General features: G+C 52.1%; 1 protein-coding gene across 4 annotated transcripts in view; it reads right to left on the bottom strand.

Moving 5' to 3' along the window:
• ABHD4 (abhydrolase domain containing 4, N-acyl phospholipase B) overlaps positions 1 to 23173 on the bottom strand; it is a 49708-nt gene that overhangs the window by 12303 nt on the left and 14232 nt on the right. For 2 of the 4 annotated variants that reach the window (XM_077298694.1, XM_077298707.1), the window contains exons 2-4: positions 4254 to 4342; positions 3024 to 3396; positions 671 to 825 (exon numbers count right to left, since the gene is read on the bottom strand). In XM_077298694.1, coding sequence (XP_077154809.1) covers positions 671 to 825; positions 3024 to 3396; positions 4254 to 4342 — 617 coding nt within the window. Of the gene's footprint in view, positions 1 to 670; positions 826 to 3023; positions 3397 to 4253; positions 4343 to 5331; positions 5415 to 5780; positions 6048 to 23173 lie in introns of those variants that run through there. The other 2 variants (XM_077298701.1, XM_077298717.1) reach the window with 2 other exon arrangements.

Genomic DNA, 23173 nt, shown 5'->3' with positions numbered 1-23173 from the left:
ATCTTTGTTTATTTTGTTTGCTTTATTGTGATGGAAGCTAGTTATAAAATAGCATAGCTTCTTAGGTTATATGACATGCAGGTAAAAATCTTTTTATCCTTTTATGTCGCTCATATTCTATATTAATGGTCAATAGGATATATAGAAGATATTAATGATTTTTTAGACGTGACTGTCCAAACATTGCTTGGTGTGACCTTTGCTACATATATATTCTTTTACATTTATTGCAAAACTTGGTGTCATATTGAAAGGACGTATTAGGGTCATTGAGGGAAAGCAGACTGAGTGGGGGCGCCATATCGCTCTTTAGGGTGCCACCCTCTGCTGCAAGGCATGGCATTACCTACCTACCCTACCAAGTAGCTGACCCCGTTGAAGCGCAGCTACGCGGAACGGTCGCTCTTCTCTGTTCCTCCCCCGCACACTCCCTGCCCTCCGCTTTGCCAATCTTTGTTCCAATTAACTGGAAATAAAGGATTTATGAATGGCATACCCAGTAAGTGCCGCTTTTCACTTTTATCTGAATGCATGATCAACATAAGCAGTGTCTTGGCTGTTTTGTTAGCACATATTAGGGGGTCTTGCTTTGCAACAAAAGTTTAGTTTTTTCTTTATTCTAAACATCTATTTTATCTATCTGGAAGAGGACCACACGACGTGCACTTACCCCAAGGTCCTGCTGCTCTGACAACTGCCAGAGGGTTGGATCGCCCAAGCACAGCTGCCAAAGCCTTCACCCAGGCTGGGGGTGAACGAATTTCATTGGGGTCTGTAGGTAGATCAGGGAAGCCCCAGGGATCAACAAGAATCAGATGCTTCACTCTGAAGATTAAAACAGATTGTATTAGTACACTGGGAAGAAAGATGATCACAGCCATGGATGAATATTACTGTAATGAACAGTGAAAAGCAAAATCCCTGCAATAGACAAAAAGAAATATCAATTAAGCAACATATACATCTTACAGAAGAAGACTTAAAGGGGTTTCTCAGCACTGTAATACAGATTACCTATCCTTAGGATAGGCTTTAGTACCATATCCTTGGAAAGGACCAGACTACCCTGCCAACCAGCTGTTCCCCATATCGCCTGGATGTGATCAGTGGCAGAGTTGCATGGCACAGCTCCATTAACTGTACAGTTGCCAAGGGCAGGTTCTGTGTATCTTCTCAAATTAAAAATTAATAAGGGTGGATCTGCAGTACCCCACTATGCAGTTATCGGAGATGTGCCGAGCATCTCTGCAACTGATCACAACCAGCCAGGACTGCGAGCAGCTGATCGGTGAGGATCCGGCCGTTGCATCCCCATTGATTAGGTATTAAGGACCTAACCTAGAGGCAATCAATACTAAAGTATAGGACAACCCTATTAATTTAGCACCTTTTGTAAGTGCACAGGTCTATCTGGTCCTGGTAGTTCTATTACCAATTTAACAGCTATTCAACCCTTTTCTGTCATAGCCAGTGAATAGATAAGCCAAAAGAGGGTCTGCCGAACCTGAGACAAGAGGGGTGCTCTGTAAATTAATAGCACCTTTGATAACATAATCATATTCTTAACTACTTACTGACGGAGCCAAATTTTTTAAATCTGACCGGTGTCACTTTGTGGTCATAACTCTGGAACGCTTCAACATATCCCAGTGATTTTGAGACTGTTTTTTTGTGCCACATTATAATTTATGATATTACATTTTGGCTGATATTTTTTATAAATAAACACAAAACATCAAAAATGTGATATAAATCTTAACAAATGTGCAATTTTCAAACTTTGAATGCTTATCCCTTTAATCCAGATAGTCATACCACAGAGAAACAGTAATAAATAACATTTCCCACATGTCGGCTTTACATCAGCATCATTTGTAAAATGCCATTTTATTTTGTTAGCATTTTAGGAGGTTTAAAAATGTAGTAGTAATTTTTACTTTTTTCAAGGAAATGTACAAAATTTATATTTTTAGGGACCAATCCAGGTTTGAAGTCACTTTGAGGGTCCTATATATTGGAAACCTTCCAAAGTGATACCATTTTAAAAACCGCACCCCCTGACATATTGAAAACTGCTGTCAGGTAGTTTATTAACCCTTCAGGTGATTTTCAGGAATTAATGCAAAGTGACATGACAGGAATGAAAATGTGTATTTTTACCACATAAATGCCGCTATCTTCAAAACATGCTGCTATAGCCAGGAGACTGTATGGTCACTATCTGGCCGTGAATTGCCATGGCAAACATATGGACCACACAATCATGATCTCAGGGCGCCGATGGGGTTAAATAGAAAGCCCCCACACTCTGTTAACCATTTATATGATGTAGACAATTTTGACAGCAGCATCTAAGTGGTTAAACAGATATGAAAGGATATACATCCATAAAGATAACAAGTATAGAAGGTGATGAAAGCAAAAAATTACAACAGGGGAAAGTAGAGGATGAAGACAGTTCTGCCCCAATCTCCGTTACTGATATCACCGTAGGTGTTCCATTCTTCACTTTCTAGGAGGAAACATTCTGGAATATTTTTCTAAAGGCCTTACGGTCTTCATTACCACATCACAGACCATAAATCACCTGGAAAGTCAGCGGTGTCTACATTTTTCATCCTAAATATCTTTCTGCCATGAGCAAACTTTCGCTAAAAGAATATTTCTGAAATAGGATTAGACTGTTTCAGGGAACATGGACTTAGATATATAAGATGGTGTTCACCAGGCGATTGTTTGCCCAATGGTTGATTAATCATGAAAATACTTTTATCTAATGTGTATGAACACCTTTGGACCCAGCAGCTCGGTCACCAGACTTATTTCCTGAAGATCACGGGAACCAGTGGAAACAGCAGCAGAGCCGTGATCGCCACTATTCTATAGTACCATAAAAACTCCGAACTTCAGGATAAAGATCCTTACTCTAATCTATAAAACATATCCTTTGGCCAATTTCTCCTTTGATCATTGGACACAGAGTAGATTTTAGTATACTGAACAATTACAAGTTGTTTTCTCACCTCTGAGGGAATTTCATGGAGTAGGACGTAGCTAAAAATCCCCCTAAACTGTGACCCAGAAGAATCATATCGTTGATCCCCATTTCCTGCCGCCATTGCTCAATGGAGGAAACAAATTGCTCTTCTGCGCCCTCAGGATCACCAGGAAAGCTTGGTCGGGAGCTGCGGCCAAATCCCAACAGATCGAAAGCATGAAGGGTTCGTCCAGTACTCAGATGGTCTATGTTCTGGATCCAGAGTCCCACTCCTCCACCGAATCCATGAACCATCACCAGGGGAGTCTTGTCTCGGACCTCAGGGCTCACAGTCAGAGTCCATATCTTATTCTGATCCGGTAGAGAGACATAGCGAGCAGAAAATCTGTTCCGGATACCTAAGTGAGAATAAGCATATGAATGGGGAAATGAAAAGATCAAAGAAATCACACTCCTAAATAGGTTTTCTGCAATGAGAAAACCTGAGAAAGGAAAGCAGCCCTACAGCCCATTCATTCTCAAGGTCCTAGGGGCCCTCCCAGTCAGAGTGTCATGTCATGCAAAATGGAACAAAAGGTTTCACTGATAAAGGTCATTGTCATCTTTACCCAGTAAATCGATGCTGTATTACAGCCAACCAAAATAGAATTAGAACAGTTTCTTCCCCATGAAGATGGCCAATATGCTTACAAAGATGGAACTGAAACTCAAACAGGAAATCTGGTCTGTAGTTGAAAGTGGTCATATTAACAAAGGAGCTCTTTTTCTTTTGGAAAGTTTTCACTGTACGAACTTATCAGTTTTGAAAGGGAATCTGTCCCCAGGATTTTGCCATGTAATCTGAGGGCACCATAATGTACGAGCAGAGACCCCGATTCCACGGATGTGTCACTCGGCTGTGTGCTGCTGTTTCAATACAATCAGTGTTTTATCAGGAGGAGATTATCACTCCAGGACAACTGGCCTTGCGCCTACTAGTCCAACCTAGCCAACAGCACTAATTAACAGCTCTCTGTCATCATACAATGTGCACAGAAAGCTGTGGCGTGGGCGCGTTATACACAGCGCAACAACCGAGCACTGCTAGATCTGCAGCTAGATCTGCTGCACCCAGTATATTAATGAGCGACACATCGCTGGAATCAGGGTCTCCGTCCCTTCCTCATTCTACTGTCAGATTACATAGCAAAAATCTGTTGACTGATGACTTCTGAATTGTTAAAGGGAATAAGTTCTACTGATATTCGCTCCTTACACTGAAGAATCCTGGACTCGACAGCCTTTAACTGAGACATGGAGGTGGGGCACCAAGATGGGATCCAGCCAGTCAACCAACTCTGAGGCCTGTGGCAAAAAAAAAAAAAGAAAAAATTGAATAAGACATAAGTAGAAGTTCTCAAAAAATTGGTTCAGCTGATACAGATCAATCAATGCATTTCCTTTACATCATACTACTTTTGTACACATTGCTGATGGCAAATTCTAGGTGTACAGTCTGAAAATGGCAGATACAAACAATTCTCGCACCTGTCGGGTCTATATTATTGTCCACAGTGCTTTGCATTAAGCTGCTTATATTGCAGGTACTTCAGCCCTTCTTCTGGATCAGCTTCCAAGCAGATTTAAGACCAGTTGAACTTTGATGTGGTCATAAATCTGGGTAAGGCCGGGATCACACATGCGAGAAATACGTCCGAGTCTCGCATGGTAATACCCGGCATTGCCGCCGTCACTCAGGAGCGGAGAGTGCAGCCGCATAGCAATACAAGGAGCCGCACACTCCGCTCCAGAGACGGCGGCAATGCCGGGTATTACCATGCGAGACTCGGACGTATTTCTCGCATGTGTGATCCCGGCCTAAAGGAGAGATACCAGTCAGTCTTGTTCTGATGGTAACTCATTCTGCAGTCTGATATGTACTAAATACCCAGAGGCTGCATGCAAAACGCTCAAGATTATTAATGAAGCCCTATACTAGAAATCATTTTTGCAACAACAAAAAAAAATGTATTTGAGTCAAAATAATTGCTCCCTAAGGTCTCCATGTCCTTTAAGCTATATCACTAACTAGAATGGCTGTACTCTATTAGAAATAATGCTTCCAGAAACAGAATGACTAGCTCTGCCACCTGGCCACGCGCCACTCCGCCACCTGGCCGCGCTCCGCACCGCTCTGCCACCTGGCCTGACTGACTTGACCAATGCTCATGGACTACTGCAGTTTCTGGACTATTAGTCCACCTTTACTCAATTACACAAGGTTGTACACAGGGTTTGATGCCAGGACCTAGACCAGTACACATCTCAGTTTCTTTGATCCTACTAGTAAGTACCTTGCTTTACCCAGCCCAACTGCACAGAGATATTCAGGAAATGAGAGAATAAGATTGATGCCATGAAACTAGTCAAAGGCACCTGAAAGAAAAGGAGAGGAAAGAGAAAAGTAATGAAACAGTGAAAGTGATCCCCTTTACCAATGCCCCCATGCACAGGCAGTGCCCACGTTATCAGTGGCTACGTGGCCAGAAAAATCTGAAGGACCACAGTGCTCAATGGACCTTGTGTCCTCCTTTTTGTATCAAATAATATAGTTGTATACACATTAAAAATCTGGAACAATTCCTGCACTTCTTAATGTGGCCTAAGGGTGAATTCACACTCAGCAGATTTGTGGAGGAAATATCTAATTTATTCATTGTATTGGGATGGGGGGGGGGGGGGGGGGGTTACAAAAATTCATCTAATTGCATTGGATAAAATCCTACAAGTGTCTGCAACAAACCTGTGGCGTGTGAATTCACCCTCGGGCCAGATTCAGACGTCAGTGGCTCCTCAGTAACATCAGACGTCAGTAGCTCCTCAGTAACATGCATATATGACTTGGCCAAATTTGTGCAGGAAGATAGAACTGTGTTTACACCAACAATGAGGCCTTCGCCAGTGTCCAATGTCTCCCTCCGGGATAGGCTTTATCAGAGTATCTATGTGCTAGATCGGTGTCCTTTTGGTTTAAATTTGGAATTCTTTTAGTACTGAAGAGTACGGCCAACTACAAAGAAGTAAATAACAGTAAGTATAAAGTTATACTGTGTGACTCAAGGTTTGCACTGAAACTGGGATCTAAAGTAAAGACGTGGCTGCAATACAGATCAAACTGATCCCTTTCGGCAATGACTGCGCCATTCCATTACAGCCGAGCCTAGAACTCAATGGGAGCATGTGCTGCCCAAGGAGAAGGCAGACCACTGAGAAAGCAGCGTGGAGGAGAAGACCACGTGTACAGTCCGGCCCCTGGGCACCAAAACCTACGGTAATTAGCATGGTGATTACAGAAGAACTACAAAGCGGATTTCTTCACCATTAATGTAACCAGTATTATGGCGCCATTCATCCATTACTTTACAGAATCATGATTCTTTAATGGCAAAACGCAAGTCTTCATACAGATGTGACAAATGGCGGCCACTGTATGCAATGTGTGGGGAACAGAACTGATCAGGAGAATCGGGTTTTTCTAGACTGTGACCGTTTGCCTTTAAGACCGATTGTTAGTGTCCCATCAACAAAAAACTAGTAAGAAAAACTAAAGGAAAACTATGAAAAAAAAAAGATTTCTAAATAAAACAAGAAATATAATCTATTCCAGGTAAAGGGACGAGACTCCCACCCCGGAGAGTTTCAAAGAAAAAAAAATACCTGACTGCAATGGTGCAGCCAGGCTCTGCTGGTTTGGGCAGGATCCCTTTAACAAAAACCAAAACAAATAGATAAAAAAAAATCCTATTTGGAACCCGATACGTGACACAAAGGTATACAGACTGCAGGGAATACACAGGAGTTCTCCTTGTGCGGGGCTGTGGTACAGAAGTCACCTGCACTGGGGTCAGGAGGGAGCCGGCACAGGCTCTAGCAGCACCGTGGTGACTCAGCGGTGACTCCGAGCACACGGGGAGCCGGCCCATCCACACCAGAGAACTAGTTATTATAGGCAGGGAACTGGATACAGCCAGCGCCTTATTGTAGCAACGCAGGACAACTAGGAATTAAAGACCTTCCCGGCCCGTCCTTTCATACTCGCCTCCTTTGCTTTTATCCTATTTTGTCCTTTATTACAGTTAAATAGGCACATGGCTCAGTGATTAGCACGGCTGTTGTGCAGAGCGGGGGTACAAATCCCACCAAGGAGTTTGTAGGTTTCCTACTGGTTCCAATGGGGACAAGGATGATGACTGTAAAGTGCTGTGGAATATGATGGTGCTAGATTACCACAGGATTATAAATTACCTATTACCTGGATAGATGAAAACTTCTAGATATTTGGGAGCCCTCAACAATCATCAGAATGGGGATCCGTGTGCTTTGGGTGGCCAATGTCCCCACTGAGGACTCGTGGATTACAGCCCCATAGGAGAGTAATGGAGCCGCAGACACACGCGTTCATCACCAAGAACGGAGGGCGGTCAGCGAGGATATCACTGATTTGTTCTTACCAGAATACCTCTATAAAACTGAAAAATAAAATTACAGACTTCTGGGAATCCCAGGAGGAAATCCATGCACTACTCAACTGCCTGGTGTGTGGCAGTAAGACAGCTGGCAGGAGCAGAAGCCCACCGCTGCCCCCTGTGAGCAGTGAGGAAAAGCACGCGGAGCCCCACCCTCTTGTTCAATAACGGGACAGCCACAAGCAGGAAATGACCCGTGTTGTCTGCTGGACTATACAAGACTGTCAGGATCACATAGGATGCTGTGGACGAACAGGATCTCCCACCATCTAATAGGCCCACAAGACGGCAGAGTCCTGACGCAGGGGGCACAAAGAGGGCACTGCCTGGTACCACGTGATGGCCAGCTCTGTGGGGAGAAGAGGATTCGGAGAGTAGAAACCTCAGTTTCTGTGGGATGCGGCCATAGATATTTTGGGAGCAATCACTCATAAAACAGTTTATAAAGCGAACCGGTTATGTCTCCAAATGTTATTGGCCTGCAGCTATAGGGTTAATAGTGTTATAATGCTGTAAGGCCACCTTACTGACAGTGCGGCTTTGAGTCAGAGGCAGCTCCAGTCATAGCTTGGCACAGTGAGCAGTGTATCCAAGCACGCCCCACCACTGACTGATAGCTGGGCACAGTGAGCAGTGTATCTAAGCACGCCCCGCCACTGACTGATAGCTGGGCACACAGAGAGCAGTGTATCTAAGCACGCCCCACCACTGACTGATAGCTGGGCACAGTGAGCAGTGTATGTAAGCACGCCCCACCACTGACTGATAGCTGGGCACAGTGAGCAGTGTATGTAAGCACGCCCCACCACTGACTGATAGCTGGGCACACAGTGAGCAGTGTATCTAAGCACGCCCCACCACTGACTGATAGCTGGGCACAGTGAGCAGTGTATCTAAGCACGCCCCGCCACTGACCGATAGCTGGGCACACACGGGGCAGTGTATGTAAGCACGACCCACCACTGACTGATAGCTGGGCACACAGAGAGCAGTGTATGTAAGCACGCCCCACCACTGACTGATAGCTGGGCACAGTGAGCAGTGTATGTAAGCACGCCCCACCACTGACTGATAGCTGGGCACAGTGAGCAGTGTATCTAAGCACGCCCCGCCACTGACCGATAGCTGGGCACACACGGGGCAGTGTATGTAAGCACGACCCACCACTGACTGATAGCTGGGCACACAGAGAGCAGTGTATGTAAGCACGCCCCACCACTGACTGATAGCTGGGCACAGTGAGCAGTGTATGTAAGCACGCCCCGCCACTGACTGATAGCTGGGCACAGTGAGCAGTGTATGTAAGCACGACCCGCCACTGACTGATAGCTGGGCACAGTGAGCAGTGTATGTAAGCACGACCCGCCACTGACTGATAGCTGGGCACACAGAGAGCAGTGTATGTAAGCACGCCCCACCACTGACTGATAGCTGGGCACACAGTGAGCAGTGTATCTAAGCACGCCCCACCACTGACTGATAGCTGGGCACAGTGAGCAGTGTATCTAAGCACGCCCCGCCACTGACCGATAGCTGGGCACACACGGGGCAGTGTATGTAAGTACGCCCCGCCACTGACTGATAGCTGGGCACACAGTGAGCAGTGTATCTAAGCACGCCCCGCCACTGACTGATAGCTGGGCACACAGAGAGCAGTGTATGTAAGCACGCCCCACCACTGACTGATAGCTGGGCACACAGTGAGCAGTGTATCCAAGCACGCCCCGCCACTGACTGATAGCTGGGCACACAGTGAGCAGTGTATCTAAGCACGACCCACCACTGACTGATAGCTGGGCACACACTAGGCAGTGTATGTAAGTACGCCCCGCCACTGACTGATAGCGGGGCACACACTGAGCAGTGTATGTAAGCACGACCCACCACTGACTGATAGCTGGGCACAGTGAGCAGTGTATGTAAGCACGACCCACCACTGACTGATAGCTGGGCACACAGTGAGCAGTGTATCCAAGCACGCCCCGCCACTGACTGATAGCTGGGCACACAGTGAGCAGTGTATCCAAGCACGCCCCACCACTGACTGATAGCTGGGCACACAGTGAGCAGTGTATCTAAGCACGCCCTGCCACTGACTGATAGCTGGGCACACAGTGAGCAGTGTATCTAAGCACGCCCCGCCACTGACTGATAGCTGGGCACACAGAGAGCAGTGTATGTAAGCACGCCCCACCACTGACTGATAGCTGGGCACAGTGAGCAGTGTATGTAAGCACGCCCCGCCACTGACTGATAGCTGGGCACAGTGAGCAGTGTATGTAAGCACGCCCCACCACTGACTGATAGCTGAGCACACAGTGAGCAGTGTATGTAAGCACGCCCCGCCACTGACTGATAGCTGGGCACACAGAGAGCAGTGTATGTAAGCACGACCCACCACTGACTGATAGCTGGGCACAGTGAGCAGTGTATCTAAGCACGACCCACCACTGACTGATAGCTGGGCACACAGTGAGCAGTGTATGTAAGCACGCCCCGCCACTGACTGATAGCTGGGCACACAGAGAGCAGTGTATGTAAGCACGCCCCGCCACTGACTGATAGCTGGGCACACAGTGAGCAGTGTATGTAAGCACGCCCCGCCACTGACTGATAGCTGGGCACACAGTGAGCAGTGTATCTAAGCACGACCCACCACTGACTGATAGCTGGGCACACACTGGGCAGTGTATGTAAGCACGCCCCCTCACTGACTGATATCTGGGCACACACTGGGCAGTGTATGTAAGCACGCCCCGCCACTGACTGATAGCTGGGCACACAGTGAGCAGTGTATGTAAGCACGCCCCGCCACTGACTGATAGCTGGGCACACAGTGAGCAGTGTATCTAAGCACGACCCACCACTGACTGATAGCTGGGCACACACTGGGCAGTGTATGTAAGCACGCCCCCTCACTGACTGATAGCTGGGCACACACTGGGCAGTGTATGTAAGCACGCCCCCTCACTGACTGATATCTGGGCACACACTGGGCAGTGTATGTAACCACGCCCCGCCACTGACTGAAAGCTGGGCACACAGTGAGCAGTGTATGTAAGCACGCCCCGCCACTGACTGATAGCTGGGCACACAGTGAGCAGTGTATCTAAGCACGACCCACCACTGACTGATAGCTGGGCACACACTGGGCAGCGTATGTAAGCACGCCCCCTCACTGACTGATAGCTGGGCACACACTGGGCAGCGTATGTAAGCACGCCCCCTCACTGACTGATAGCTGGGCACACACTGGGCAGTGTATGTAAGCACGCCCCACCACTGACTGATAGCTGGGCACACACTGGGCAGTGTATGTAAGCACGCCCCACCACTGACTGATAGCTGGGCACAGTGAGCAGTGTATGTAAGCACGCCCCGCCACTGACTGATAGCTGGGCACACAGAGAGCAGTGTATCTAAGCACGCCCCACCACTGACTGATAGCTGGGCACAGTGAGCAGTGTATCTAAGCACGCCCCGCCACTGACTGATAGCTGGGCACACAGAGAGCAGTGTATGTAAGCACGCCCCACCACTGACTGATAGCTGGGCACACAGTGAGCAGTGTATCTAAGCACGCCCCACCACTGACTGATAGCTGGGCACAGTGAGCAGTGTATCTAAGCACGCCCCGCCACTGACCGATAGCTGGGCACACACGGGGCAGTGTATGTAAGCACGACCCACCACTGACTGATAGCTGGGCACACAGAGAGCAGTGTATGTAAGCACGCCCCACCACTGACTGATAGCTGGGCACACAGAGAGCAGTGTATGTAAGCACGCCCCGCCACTGACTGATAGCTGGGCACACAGTGAGCAGTGTATGTAAGCACGCCCCACCACTGACTGATAGCTGGGCACAGTGAGCAGTGTATGTAAGCACGACCCGCCACTGACTGATAGCTGGGCACACAGTGAGCAGTGTATCCAAGTACGCCCCACCACTGACTGATAGCTTGGCACAGTGAGCAGTGTATCCAAGCACGCCCCGCCACTGACTGATAGCTGGGCACACAGTGAGCAGTGTATCTAAGCACGCCCTGCCACTGACTGATAGCTGGGCACACAGTGAGCAGTGTATCTAAGCACGCCCCGCCACTGACTGCTAGCTGGGCACATAGTGAGCAGTGTATGTAAGCACGCCCCCTCACTGACTGATAGCTGGGCACACAGTGAGCAGTGTATGTAAGCACGCCCCACCACTGACTGATAGCTGGGCACACAGTGAGCAGTGTATCTAAGCACGCCCCACCACTGACTGATAGCTGGGCACAGTGAGCAGTGTATCTAAGCACGCCCCGCCACTGACCGATAGCTGGGCACACAGAGAGCAGTGTATGTAAGCACGCCCCACCACTGACTGATAGCTGGGCACACAGAGAGCAGTGTATGTAAGCACGCCCCACCACTGACTGATAGCTGGGCACAGTGAGCAGTGTATGTAAGCACGACCCACCACTGACTGATAGCTGGGCACACAGTGAGCAGTGTATGTAAGCACGACCCACCACTGACTGATAGCTGGGCACACAGTGAGCAGTGTATGTAAGCACGCCCCACCACTGACTGATAGCTGGGCACACAGAGAGCAGTGTATCTAAGCACACCCCGCCACTGACTGATAGCTGGGCACACAGAGAGCAGTGTATGTAAGCACGCCCCGCCACTGACTGATAGCTGGGCACACAGAGAGCAGTGTATGTAAGCACGCCCCGCCACTGACTGATAGCTGGGCACAGTGAGCAGTGTATGTAAGCACGACCCACCACTGACTGATAGCTGGGCACACAGTGAGCAGTGTATGTAAGCACGCCCCGCCACTGACTGATAGCTGGGCACACAGTGTGCAGTGTATGTAAGCACGCCCCGCCTCTGACTGATAGCTGGGCACACAGTGAGCAGTGTATGTAAGCACGCCCCGCCACTGACTGATAGCTGGGCACAGTGAGCAGTGTATGTAAGCACGCCCCACCACTGACTGATAACTGGGCACACAGAGAGCAGTGTATCTAAGCACGCCCCACCACTGACTGATAGCTGGGCACAGTGAGCAGTGTATCTAAGCACGCCCCACCACTGACTGATAGCTGGGCACAGTGAGCAGTGTATCTAAGCACGCCCCACCACTGACTGATAGCTGGGCACAGTGAGCAGTGTATGTAAGCACGCCCCACCACTGACTGATAGCTGGGCACACAGTGAGCAGTGTATGTAAGCACGACCCACCGACTGATAGCTGGGCACACAGTGAGCAGTGTATGTAAGCACGCCCCACCACTGACTGATAGCTGGGCACACAGTGAGCAGTGTATCGAAGCACGCCCCACCACTGACTGATAGCTGGGCACAGTGAGCAGTGTATCTAAGCACGCCCCACCACTGACTGATAGCTGGGCACAGTGAGCAGTGTATCTAAGCACGCCCCACCACTGACTGATAGCTGGGCACAGTGAGCAGTGTATGTAAGCACGCCCCGCCACTGACTGATAGCTGGGCACACAGTGAGCAGTGTATCCAAGTACGCCCCACCACTGACTGATAGCTTGGCACAGTGAGCAGTGTATCCAAGCACGCCCCGCCACTGACTGATAGCTGGGCACACAGTGAGCAGTGTATCTAAGCACGCCCTGCCACTGACTGATAGCTGGGCACACAGTGAGCAGTGTATCTAAGCACGCCCCGCCACTGACTGCTAGCTGGGCACATAGTGAGCAGTGTATGTAAGCACGCCCCCTCACTGACTGATAGCTGGGCACACAGTGAGCAGTGTATGTAAGCACGCCCCACCACTGACTGATAGCTGGGCACACAGTGAGCAGTGTATCTAAGCACGCCCCGCCACTGACCGATAGCTGGGCACACACGGGGCAGTGTATGTAAGCACGACCCACCACTGACTGATAGCTGGGCACACAGAGAGCACTGTATGTAAGCACGCCCCACCACTGACTGATAGCTGGGCACACAGAGAGCAGTGTATGTAAGCACGCCCCGCCACTGACTGATAGCTGGGCACACAGTGAGCAGTGTATGTAAGCACGCCCCACCACTGACTGATAGCTGGGCACAGTGAGCAGTGTATGTAAGCACGCCCCGCCACTGACTGATAGCTGGGCACACAGTGAGCAGTGTATGTAAGCACGCCCCACCACTGACTGATAGCTGGGCACAGTGAGCAGTGTATGTAAGCACGACCCGCCACTGACTGATAGCTGGGCACAGTGAGCAGTGTATGTAAGCACGCCCCGCCACTGACCGATAGCTGGGCACAGTGAGCAGTGTATGTAAGCACGCCCCGCCACTGACCGATAGCTGGGCACACAGTGAGCAGTGTATCTAAGCACGCCCCACCACTGACTGATAGCTGGGCACAGTGAGCAGTGTATCTAAGCACGCCCCGCCACTGACCGATAGCTGGGCACACACGGGGCAGTGTATGTAAGTACGCCCCGCCACTGACTGATAGCGGGGCACACACTGAGCAGTGTATGTAAGCACGACCCACCACTGACTGATAGCTGGGCACAGTGAGCAGTGTATGTAAGCACGCCCCACCACTGACTGATAGCTGGGCACACAGTGAGCAGTGTATCTAAGCACGCCCCGCCACTGACTGATAGCTGGGCACAGTGAGCAGTGTATCTAAGCACGCCCAGCCACTGACTGATAGCTGGGCACACAGTGAGCAGTGTATCTAAGCACGCCCCGCCACTGACTGATAGCTGGGCACACAGAGAGCAGTGTATGTAAGCACGCCCCACCACTGACTGATAGCTGGGCACACAGTGAGCAGTGTATCCAAGCACGCCCCGCCACTGACTGATAGCTGGGCACACAGTGAGCAGTGTATCTAAGCACGACCCGCCACTGACTGATAGCTGGGCACACAGTGAGCAGTGTATCTAAGCACGACCCACCACTGACTGATAGCTGGGCACACACTAGGCAGTGTATGTAAGTACGCCCCGCCACTGACTGATAGCGGGGCACACACTGAGCAGTGTATGTAAGCACGACCCACCACTGACTGATAGCTGGGCACAGTGAGCAGTGTATGTAAGCACGACCCACCACTGACTGATAGCTGGGCACACAGTGAGCAGTGTATCCAAGCACGCCCCGCCACTGACTGATAGCTGGGCACACAGTGAGCAGTGTATCCAAGCACGCCCCACCACTGACTGATAGCTGGGCACACAGTGAGCAGTGTATCTAAGCACGCCCTGCCACTGACTGATAGCTGGGCACACAGTGAGCAGTGTATCTAAGCACGCCCCGCCACTGACTGATAGCTGGGCACACAGAGAGCAGTGTATGTAAGCACGCCCCACCACTGACTGATAGCTGGGCACAGTGAGCAGTGTATGTAAGCACGCCCCGCCACTGACTGATAGCTGGGCACAGTGAGCAGTGTATGTAAGCACGCCCCACCACTGACTGATAGCTGAGCACACAGTGAGCAGTGTATGTAAGCACGCCCCGCCACTGACTGATAGCTGGGCACACAGAGAGCAGTCTATGTAAGCACGCCCCACCACTGACTGATAGCTGGGCACACAGTGAGCAGTGTATGTAAGCACGACCCACCACTGACTGATAGCTGGGCACACAGTGAGCAGTGTATGTAAGCACGCCCCGCCACTGACTGATAGCTGGGCACACAGAGAGCAGTGTATGTAAGCACGCCCCGCCACTGACTGATAGCTGGGCACACAGTGAGCAGTGTATGTAAGCACGCCCCGCCACTGACTGATAGCTGGGCACACAGTGAGCAGTGTATGTAAGCACGCCCCGCCACTGACTGATAGCTGGGCACACACTGGGCAGTGTATGTAAGCACGCCCCCTCACTGACTGATATCTGGGCACACACTGGGCAGTGTATGTAAGCACGCCCCGCCACTGACTGATAGCTGGGCACACAGTGAGCAGTGTATGTAAGCACGCCCCGCCACTGACTGATAGCTGGGCACACAGTGAGCAGTGTATCTAAGCACGACCCACCACTGACTGATAGCTGGGCACACACTGGGCAGTGTATGTAAGCACGCCCCCTCACTGACTGATAGCTGGGCACACACTGGGCAGTGTATGTAAGCACGCCCCCTCACTGACTGATAGCTGGGCACACACTGGGCAGTGTATGTAAGCACGCCCCACCACTGACTGATAGCTGGGCACACACTGGGCAGTGTATGTAAGCACGCCCCACCACTGACTGATAGCTGGGCACAGTGAGCAGTGTATGTAAGCACGCCCCGCCACTGACTGATAGCTGGGCACACAGAGAGCAGTGTATCTAAGCACGCCCCACCACTGACTGATAGCTGGGCACAGTGAGCAGTGTATCTAAGCACGCCCTGCCACTGACTGATAGCTGGGCACACAGTGAGCAGTGTATCTAAGCACGCCCCACCACTGACTGATAGCTGGGCACAGTGAGCAGTGTATCTAAGCACGCCCCGCCACTGACCGATAGCTGGGCACACACGGGGCAGTGTATGTAAGCACGACCCACCACTGACTGATAGCTGGGCACACAGAGAGCAGTGTATGTAAGCACGTCCCACCACTGACTGATAGCTGGGCACACAGAGAGCAGTGTATGTAAGCACGCCCCGCCACTGACTGATAGCTGGGCACACAGTGAGCAGTGTATGTAAGCACGCCCCACCACTGACTGATAGCTGGGCACAGTGAGCAGTGTATGTAAGCACGACCCGCCACTGACTGATAGCTGGGCACAGTGAGCAGTGTATGTAAGCACGCCCCGCCACTGACTGATAGCTGGGCACACAGAGAGCAGTGTACGTAAGCACGCCCCACCACTGACTGATAGCTGGGCACACAGAGAGCAGTGTATCTAAGCACGCCCCACCACTGACTGATAGCTGGGCACAGTGAGCAGTGTATCTAAGCACGCCCCGCCACTGACCGATAGCTGGGCACACAGAGAGCAGTGTATGTAAGCACGCCCCACCACTGACTGATTGCTCTCTGTGTGCCCAGCTATCAGTCAGTGGTGGGGCGTGCTTACATACACTGCTCTCTGTGTGCCCAGCTGTGCATGTAAGCACGCCCCGCCACTGACTGATAGCTGGGCACACAGAGAGCAGTGTATGTAAGCACGCCCCACCACTGACTGATAGCTGGGCACAGTGAGCAGTGTATGTAAGCACGACCCACCACTGACTGATAGCTGGGCACACAGTGAGCAGTGTATGTAAGCACGACCCACCACTGACTGATAGCTGGGCACACAGTGAGCAGTGTATGTAAGCACGCCCCACCACTGACTGATAGCTGGGCACACAGAGAGCAGTGTATCTAAGCACACCCCGCCACTGACTGATAGCTGGGCACACAGAGAGCAGTGTATGTAAGCACGCCCCGCCACTGACTGATAGCTGGGCACAGTGAGCAGTGTATGTAAGCACGACCCACCACTGACTGATAGCTGGGCACACAGTGAGCAGTGTATGTAAGCACGACCCACCACTGACTGATAGCTGGGCACACAGTGAGCAGTGTATGTAAGCACGCCCCGCCTCTGACTGATAGCTGGGCACACAGTGAGCAGTGTATGTAAGCACGCCCCGCCACTGACTGATAGCTGGGCACAGTGAGCAGTGTATGTAAGCACGCCCCACCACTGACTGATAACTGGGCACACAGAGAGCAGTGTATCTAAGCACGCCCCACCACTGACTGATAGCTGGGCACAGTGAGCAGTGTATGTAAGCACGCCCCACCACTGACTGATAGCTGGGCACACAGTGAGCAGTGTATGTAAGCACGACCCACCGACTGATAGCTGGGCACACAGTGAGCAGTGTATGTAAGCACGCCCCACCACTGACTGATAGCTGGGCACACAGTGAGCAGTGTATCGAAGCACGCCCCACCACTGACTGATAGCTGGGCACAGTGAGCAGTGTATCAAAGCACGCCCCACCACTGACTGATAGCTGGGCACAGTGAGCAGTGTATCTAAGCACGCCCCACCACTGACTGATAGCTGGGCACAGTGAGCAGTGTATGTAAGCACGCCCCGCCACTGACTGATAGCTGGGCACACAGTGAGCAGTGTATCTAAGCACGCCCCACCACTGACTGATAGCTGGGCACAGTGAGCAGTGTATGTAAGCACGCCCCGCCACTGACTGATAGCTGGGCACACAGTGAGCAGTGTATCTAAGCACGCCCCACCACTGACTGATAGCTGGGCACAGTGAGCAGTGTATCTAAGCACGCCCCACCACTGACTAATAGCTGGGCACAGTGAGCAGTGTATCTAAGCACGCCCCACCACTGACTGATAGCTGGGCACAGTGAGCAGTGTATGTAAGCACGACCCGCCACTGACTGATAGCTGGGCACACAGAGAGCAGTGTATCTAAGCACGCCCCGCCACTGACTGATAGCTGGGCACAGTGAGCAGTGTATCTAAGCACGCCCCACCACTGACTGATAGCTGGGCACACAGTGAGCAGTGTATCTAAGCACGCCCCACCACTGACTGATAGCTGGGCACACAGTGAGCAGTGTATCTAAGCACGCCCCGCCACTGACTGATAGCTGGGCACAGTGAGCAGTGTATCTAAGCACGACCCACCACTGACTGATAGCTGGGCACACAGAGAGCAGTGTATGTAAGCACGCCCCACCACTGACTGATAGCTGGGCACACAGAGAGCAGTGTATGTAAGCACGCCCCGCCACTGACTGATAGCTGGGCACACAGTGAGCAGTGTATGTAAGCACGCCCCACCACTGACTGATAGCTGGGCACAGTGAGCAGTGTATGTAAGCACGCCCCGCCACTGACTGATAGCTGGGCACAGTGAGCAGTGTATGTAAGCACGACCCGCCACTGACTGATAGCTGGGCACACAGTGAGCAGTGTATGTAAGCACGACCCGCCACTGACTGATAGCTGGGCACAGTGAGCAGTGTATGTAAGCACGCCCCGCCACTGACTGATAGCTGGGCACACAGAGAGCAGTGTACGTAAGCACGCCCCACCACTGACTGATAGCTGGGCACACAGAGAGCAGTGTATGTAAGCACGCCCCACCACTGACTGATAGCTGGGCACACAGTGAGCAGTGTATCTAAGCACGACCCACCACTGACTGATAGCTGGGCACACACTGGGCAGTGTATGTAAGCACGCCCCCTCACTGACTGATATCTGGGCACACACTGGGCAGTGTATGTAAGCACGCCCCCTCACTGACTGATAGCTGGGCACACACTGGGCAGTGTATGTAAGCACGCCCCCTCACTGACTGATAGCTGGGCACACACTGGGCAGTGTATGTAAGCACGCCCCACCACTGACTGATAGCTGGGCACACACTGGGCAGTGTATGTAAGCACGCCCCACCACTGACTGATCGCTGGGCACAGTGAGCAGTGTATGTAAGCACGCCCCGCCACTGACTGATAGCTGGGCACACAGTGAGCAGTGTATCTAAGCACGCCCCACCACTGACTGATAGCTGGGCACACACTGGGCAGTGTATGTAAGCACGCCCCACCACTGACTGATAGCTGGGCACACAGTGAGCAGTGTATCTAAGCACGCCCCACCACTGACTGATAGCTGGGCACACACTGGGCAGTGTATGTAAGCACGCCCCACCACTGACTGATAGCTGGGCACACAGTGAGCAGTGTATCTAAGCACGCCCCGCCACTGACTGATAGCTGGGCACAGTGAGCAGTGTATGTAAGCACGCCCCACCACTGACTGATAGCTGGGCACACAGTGAGCAGTGTATCTAAGCACGCCCCACCACTGACTGATAGCTGGGCACACAGAGAGCAGTGTATGTAAGCACGCCCCGCCACTGACTGATAGCTGGGCACACAGTGAGCAGTGTATGTAAGCACGCCCCACCACTGACTGATAGCTGGGCGAACAGTGTATGTAAGCACGCCCCACCACTGACTGATAGCTGGGCACACAGTGAGCAGTGTATGTAAGCACGCCCCACCACTGACTGATAGCTGGGCACACACTGGGCAGTGTATGTAAGCACGCCCCACCACTGACTGATAGCTGGGCACACAGTGAGCAGTGTATCTAAGCACGCCCCACCACTGACTGATAGCTGGGCACACAGAGAGCAGTGTATGTAAGCACGCCCCACCACTGACTGATTGCTCTCTGTGTGCCCAGCTATCAGTCAGTGGTGGGGCGTGCTTACATACACTGCTCTCTGTGTGCCCAGCTGTGCATGTAAGCACGCCCCGCCACTGACTGAAAGCTGGGCACACAGAGAGCAGTGTATGTAAGCACGCCCCACCACTGACTGATAGCTGGGCACAGAGAGCAGTGTATCTAAGCACACCCCGCCACTGACTGATAGCTGGGCACACAGAGAGCAGTGTATGTAAGCACGCCCCGCCACTGACTGATAGCTGGGCACACAGAGAGCAGTGTATGTAAGCACGCCCCGCCACTGACTGATAGCTGGGCACAGTGAGCAGTGTATGTAAGCACGACCCACCACTGACTGATAGCTGGGCACACAGTGAGCAGTGTATGTAAGCACGCCCCGCCACTGACTGATAGCTGGGCACACAGTGAGCAGTGTATGTAAGCACGACCCACCACTGACTGATAGCTGGGCACACAGAGAGCAGTGTATCTAAGCACACCCCGCCACTGACTGATAGCTGGGCACACAGAGAGCAGTGTATGTAAGCACGCCCCGCCACTGACTGATAGCTGGGCACACAGTGAGCAGTGTATCTAAGCACGCCCCGCCACTGACTGATAGCTGGGCACACAGTGAGCAGTGTATCTAAGCACGCCCCACCACTGACTGATAGCTGGGCACACAGAGAGCAGTGTATGTAAGCATGCCCCACCACTGACTGATAGCTGGGCACACAGTGAGCAGTGTATGTAAGCACGCCCCGCCACTGACTGATAGCTGGGCACACAGTGAGCAGTGTATGTAAGCACGACCCACCACTGACTGATAGCTGGGCACACAGTGAGCAGTGTATCTAAGCACGCCCCACCACTGACTGATAGCTGGGCACACAGAGAGCAGTGTATGTAAGCACGCCCCACCACTGACTGATTGCTCTCTGTGTGCCCAGCTATCAGTCAGTGGTGGGGCGTGCTTACATACACTGCTCTCTGTGTGCCCAGCTGTGCATGTAAGCACGCCCCGCCACTGACTGAAAGCTGGGCACACAGAGAGCAGTGTATGTAAGCACGCCCCGCCACTGACTGATAGCTGGGCACACAGAGAGCAGTGTATGTAAGCACGCCCCGCCACTGACTGATAGCTGGGCACAGTGAGCAGTGTATGTAAGCACGACCCACCACTGACTGATAGCTGGGCACACAGAGAGCAGTGTATCTAAGCACGCCCCGCCACTGACTGATAGCTGGGCACACAGTGTGCAGTATATGTAAGCACGCCCCGCCTCTGACTGATAGCTGGGCACACAGTGAGCAGTGTATCTAAGCACGCCCCACCACTGACTGATAGCTGGGCACAGTGAGCAGTGTATCTAAGCACGCCCCGCCACTGACTGATAGCTGGGCACACAGAGAGCAGTGTATCTAAGCACGCCCCGCCACTGACTGATAGCTGGGCACAGTGAGCAGTGTATCTAAGCACGCCCCACCACTGACTGATAGCTGGGCACACAGTGAGCAGTGTATCTAAGCACGCCCCGCCACTGACTGATAGCTGGGCACACAGTGAGCAGTGTATCTAAGCACGCCCCACCACTGACTGATAGCTGGGCACAGTGAGCAGTGTATCTAAGCACGCCCCACCACTGACTGATAGCTGGGCACACAGTGAGCAGTGTATCTAAGCACGCCCCGCCACTGACTGAAAGCTGGGCACACAGTGAGCAGTGTATCTAAGCACGCCCCGCCACTGACTGATAGCTGGGCACACAGTGAGCAGTGTATCTAAGCACGCCCCGCCACTGACTGATAGCTGGGCACACAGTGAGCAGTGTATGTAAGCACGCCCCGCCACTGACTGATAGCTGGGCACACAGTGAGCAGTGTATGTAAGCACGACCCACCACTGACTGATAGCTGGGCACACAGTGAGCAGTGTATCTAAGCACGCCCCGCCACTGACTGATAGCTGGGCACAGTGAGCAGTGTATGTAAGCACGCCCCACCACTGACTGATAGCTGGGCACACAGAGAGCAGTGTATGTAAGCACGCCCCGCCACTGACTGATAGCTGGGCACACAGAGAGCAGTGTATGTAAGCACGCCCCGCCACTGACTGATAGCTGGGCACACAGAGAGCAGTGTATGTAAGCACGCCCCGCCACTGACTGATAGCTTGGCACAGTGAGCAGTGTATCTAAGCACGCCCCGCCACTGACTGATAGCTGGGCACACAGAGAGCAGTGTATGTAAGCACGCCCCGCCACTGACTGATAGCTGGGCACACAGTGAGCAGTGTATCTAAGCACGACCCACCACTGACTGATAGCTGGGCACACACTGGGCAGTGTATGTAAGCACGCCCCCTCACTGACTGATAGCTGGGCACACACTGGGCAGTGTATGTAAGCACGCCCCCTCACTGACTGATATCTGGGCACACACTGGGCAGTGTATGTAACCACGCCCCGCCACTGACTGAAAGCTGGGCACACAGTGAGCAGTGTATGTAAGCACGCCCCGCCACTGACTGATAGCTGGGCACACAGTGAGCAGTGTATCTAAGCACGACCCACCACTGACTGATAGCTGGGCACACACTGGGCAGCGTATGTAAGCACGCCCCCTCACTGACTGATAGCTGGGCACACACTGGGCAGCGTATGTAAGCACGCCCCCTCACTGACTGATAGCTGGGCACACACTGGGCAGTGTATGTAAGCACGCCCCACCACTGACTGATAGCTGGGCACACACTGGGCAGTGTATGTAAGCACGCCCCACCACTGACTGATAGCTGGGCACAGTGAGCAGTGTATGTAAGCACGCCCCGCCACTGACTGATAGCTGGGCACACAGAGAGCAGTGTATCTAAGCACGCCCCACCACTGACTGATAGCTGGGCACAGTGAGCAGTGTATCTAAGCACGCCCCGCCACTGACTGATAGCTGGGCACACAGAGAGCAGTGTATGTAAGCACGCCCCACCACTGACTGATAGCTGGGCACACAGTGAGCAGTGTATCTAAGCACGCCCCACCACTGACTGATAGCTGGGCACAGTGAGCAGTGTATCTAAGCACGCCCCGCCACTGACCGATAGCTGGGCACACACGGGGCAGTGTATGTAAGCACGACCCACCACTGACTGATAGCTGGGCACACAGAGAGCAGTGTATGTAAGCACGCCCCACCACTGACTGATAGCTGGGCACACAGAGAGCAGTGTATGTAAGCACGCCCCGCCACTGACTGATAGCTGGGCACACAGTGAGCAGTGTATGTAAGCACGCCCCACCACTGACTGATAGCTGGGCACAGTGAGCAGTGTATGTAAGCACGACCCGCCACTGACTGATAGCTGGGCACAGTGAGCAGTGTATGTAAGCACGCCCCGCCACTGACTGATAGCTGGGCACACAGAGAGCAGTGTACGTAAGCACGCCCCACCACTGACTGATAGCTGGGCACACAGTGAGCAGTGTATCTAAGCACGCCC

Source organism: Ranitomeya variabilis, chromosome 1 (assembly GCF_051348905.1).
Source record: "Ranitomeya variabilis isolate aRanVar5 chromosome 1, aRanVar5.hap1, whole genome shotgun sequence".
Lineage (NCBI taxonomy): Eukaryota > Metazoa > Chordata > Amphibia > Anura > Dendrobatidae > Ranitomeya > Ranitomeya variabilis.
Note: the sequence above shows the minus strand (reverse complement) of the source record. Positions and strands in the feature narration are given on the sequence as shown.